The sequence below is a fragment of the Penaeus monodon genome, chromosome 1, assembly GCF_015228065.2.
Source record: "Penaeus monodon isolate SGIC_2016 chromosome 1, NSTDA_Pmon_1, whole genome shotgun sequence".
NCBI lineage: Eukaryota > Metazoa > Arthropoda > Malacostraca > Decapoda > Penaeidae > Penaeus > Penaeus monodon.
Window position 1 is genome coordinate 750,476 of NC_051386.1, and position 3,449 is coordinate 753,924.

General features: G+C 45.5%; 1 protein-coding gene across 1 annotated transcript in view; it reads right to left on the bottom strand.

Annotated features, from left to right (window-relative positions):
- Positions 1–888: 888 nt before the first annotated feature.
- LOC119573551 overlaps positions 889–3,449 on the bottom strand; it is a 3,352-nt gene continuing 791 nt past the window's right edge. Inside the window, exons 2-5 of the mRNA XM_037920795.1 lie at positions 3,401–3,449; positions 2,984–3,196; positions 1,705–1,887; positions 889–1,177 (exon numbers count right to left, since the gene is read on the bottom strand). The exon at positions 3,401–3,449 is cut by the window's right edge and continues 29 nt beyond it. Of these exons, the coding sequence (XP_037776723.1) occupies positions 957–1,177; positions 1,705–1,887; positions 2,984–3,196; positions 3,401–3,449 (666 nt within the window). The 3' untranslated portion in view covers positions 889–956. The remainder of the gene's footprint in view (positions 1,178–1,704; positions 1,888–2,983; positions 3,197–3,400) is intronic.

The following is a 3,449-nucleotide window of genomic DNA, read 5'->3' on the forward strand; positions in this document are numbered from 1 at the left end:
GGGAAAACTACAAGGCGGTACATGAGGTTTTAAAACTAAATATATATATATTATTTTTTTTCTTCTTTTTTCTTTTCTTCTTTCTTTCTTTTTTTACTTATATCACAAGTAAAATAAGAACCGTGTAGTATATTTTAAATACCGTTTGAAAATATTTCTTATATTATGTTTGCTTTCATACGAGTATGTACTAAATGATCACTTAGCGGGGCTTGGTGCTGGTGCTCGGAGCGGCCCGCACTTCTTCCAGTCCTGTGCCGGGCCGCCAAGCGGGAAACACGGGACCTTTAGCAATGCGGCTCTCGTAGCCTCGGCTGTCCTTTTCCTTTCCTGTTTTCCCTTGCTTCCTTCTTGCTTTCTTTGTGCCCTTTCTTCATTCATTTCTCCTTTTCCCTTCTCCCTTATTTCCCCCACCTCCTCTCCATTCCTTCTTCCCTTTCTCTTTACTCCCTCTATTACCCTCTGACTGAATGCCACGTGGCTCTTCGTCGAGTTAAGAACCATCCAGCCAGCGCGGACGTAGATGACGATTTTATCTGACCTCGTCTGACCCGACAGTTCGTGCCTAGCGCCCGACGTGGTAAGGTCGACCCAGCCTTTGCCCTCAGCGCGGGTTGACCGGACACGTGAAACCGCGCTCACCGCTTTACCCTAAGGCAACGTCTCGTGTTCCCTTACTGTGTTGTCCTCTTATTAATAAAAAGTCAAGCTGTCATAACAATTATAACTACCCCTGCTAGCCATTGTACAAGAGTTCATAGTCTCTTACAGTCCCTCCTCCCCTCCATTTTGTGCTTTCCCTCCTTCCTTCTTTCCTTCCTCCCATCCCCATCCTTCACCTTCCCCTTATCATTTCCCTCTTACTTCCCCTTCCCTCTTTCCTTCCTCTCTCCTCCCTTTTCCCTCCCTTCCCTCCTTCACTCTCTCTTTCCCTCCTCCTTTCCTCTTCCCTCCTATTACCAGTCTACACCATTCGGGTTTGCCTGACACAGGAAGGGCCTCGCTGAAGTTTCTGTGGCGTCATCCACTCTCTTGTTGTAGAAGATGAATGTGTATGAAGTTTGGGAGTTCATGACGATGCCCGTCTGTGCGATCTCTGTGGAAGAGAAAGGTGTTCCGTCGCCGAAGACTACCCCGTCGGCTGTCTTCTCCAAGTACATGTACAGCGTGGCAGGACCTTGTGGGAAGAGAGGGCAAGGCATTGGGTCTCGTTGCAAAGAGAGTGAGGTGGTGAGTGATGGGTCTGTAGTTGAAGGTACTAGAGTTCATTGTAACCTCAAGTACTTAGACAGGTAGCACCATTCTGTTTCAGGGAAAATCCTGGTTGGCAACTGCCGAGCTTTATGCCTTCATTTATTGTAAATATGAACAGTTATTTTTTTCTTATGTTCTTTTCTCGAGGAATTTATACTGAAAACACCATAAAATATCACACTGATAACAAGATGCTCCATACCATAAACAGCCGTCAGGATACTCTAGGGGAAAAGTCAAACAGAAGTGATGCTACCTGTCTTACATAGACTGGCAGTAACCTGAGGAAGTTACAATGGACTTAAGCGTTGAGTGGAGGAGGGGATGGATTGGTGGGTAGGCATATACGAGTACATACATTTATAGATGTTAAAAGTTAGAGCTGCAGATGTTAAACAATCAGCTAATCAAGAATCGAAAGTAACATGGCAGAGGTTATAGTCCACTCACAGTTCCCAGATAAGCACCAGTACTCCTCCAACATGTCCAGCTGCTGGATCGTCTTGTACATCCCGAGACGGTGGCCGGGGATCCTGGCGCAGAAGGCCTTGGCTGCCTCGTACTTCAGCTGCATCGACGGCGTCAGGTACAGGAGGCGGTCCACCTTGAAGGAGTAAACCCCCGGCACAGCACCTGAGAGCACGAGGTCCTATGAGCGTGTGATGGAAACATATGAGGGTTTTAAGTCCCTATGAAAAGTGACTCAAGTTACATATGAAGGAATGGATAAGGGAATGCTGGATGTTGCTGAGGATAATACTTACACGTTTATTCCCTTAACTTTATTTGTTACCTTGACTTTGATGTTTTACCTTGAGGGATAAGGGGGAAGTCCCCAATAATACATGCAGATCAGATGGCATCATACTGTACAGCATCAGTGTAGAGTAAACAGAGAAGTTAGAGGAATGGAAAATTATGGAAAATAAGGTTGGACCTATGTAGAAAGATATTCGGTAGAGATCAGTACAACGTTTAGGGGTCAGGGGAGACATTTAGGATGGAGTGAGGCTGAGATAAAACCCTGAACTCAAGCCTCGACATACAAAAAGGGAAGAAAGTCTCAAGAATTCCTAGGCGATTGCAATAGTTAAGAGAGAATATACAAGATGTTCGTGAGACAAGGTCTAATAGATGGGGCGGAGACACAGGAGGTGAAGTAGAAGTTGGGAGCTTGAGGGTAAGTGAGCCACTGTTCCCTAAGAAAAATAATAATTAACGAATTGACAGATTATGAAAAGTGTAGAGACGAATAGTGGATATGAAAGGAAATACGTATATTGTGGGATGTGTACTTGGTTTGTGGTGTTACGTGTGGTGAGGGACGCGCGTGCGCAGGATGAAGGGAGCGGACGGGCAGATACTGAGAGTTCAAGCAGATGTGTTCCTAAATAAATCGCCCTACCCAGGCATGCTGTGTCTCACTTAGCCATCCTACATATATGCTATACTAATGGAAGGTACAAGTATGAAAAAAAAATTTATCCTGGATGATGACTAGTGAACAATTGAACCATATTCATATTGACAGATGTATAAGAGGTATGAATGAGAATGAAATATCTTCACAATACAACAGTTATGGACGAAAGTCGTCTCGTCGGTGGAGCTTCGAAACGCTCCCAGCACAGGAGAGGCACATGATCTGAGTGTAAGGAGGAAAAAATGAAGAAAACGAGGACAGAAATGAACACAAATACAACAAGCAAGCATCTGAGCAAACACTCACTCTCCTTGAAGTAGTAGGTGGCGTCGGTGCCCTCCGGGACGGTCAAGGTAGTGGGCCCCTCATTGGCCAGTCTGCACTGGCCTGACCCATCGGCCAGGGTCACAAACGACCATGCAACGCACTCGATTGCTGCCCAACAGCTCGCCTTGCATAAACCTGTCCGGTTAGTGTTCTGATTAGCACAGAAGAAACAGGATTTTGTGCCGTCTAATTCTGTTAAGGATTATCGGATTACAGCAGTTCATGCAATCGCAATTTATGTGAGAATGGTTTAAGCACTGGTTTCTAAGGTGGACAGATGGGGGGGGCGATGAGGCTGTTTCATTTGTGGAATACATCGTGTTTAATGTTGTTCTTTTCAGTCTGAAGTATAAAAAAGAGTGTTTGCATGAGTGTATGAGGGGGGTTGAAATCCACCTGAGAGCCAAGGGGGCGCCTGCTTGGAAAAGTTTGGGAACCACTGGTT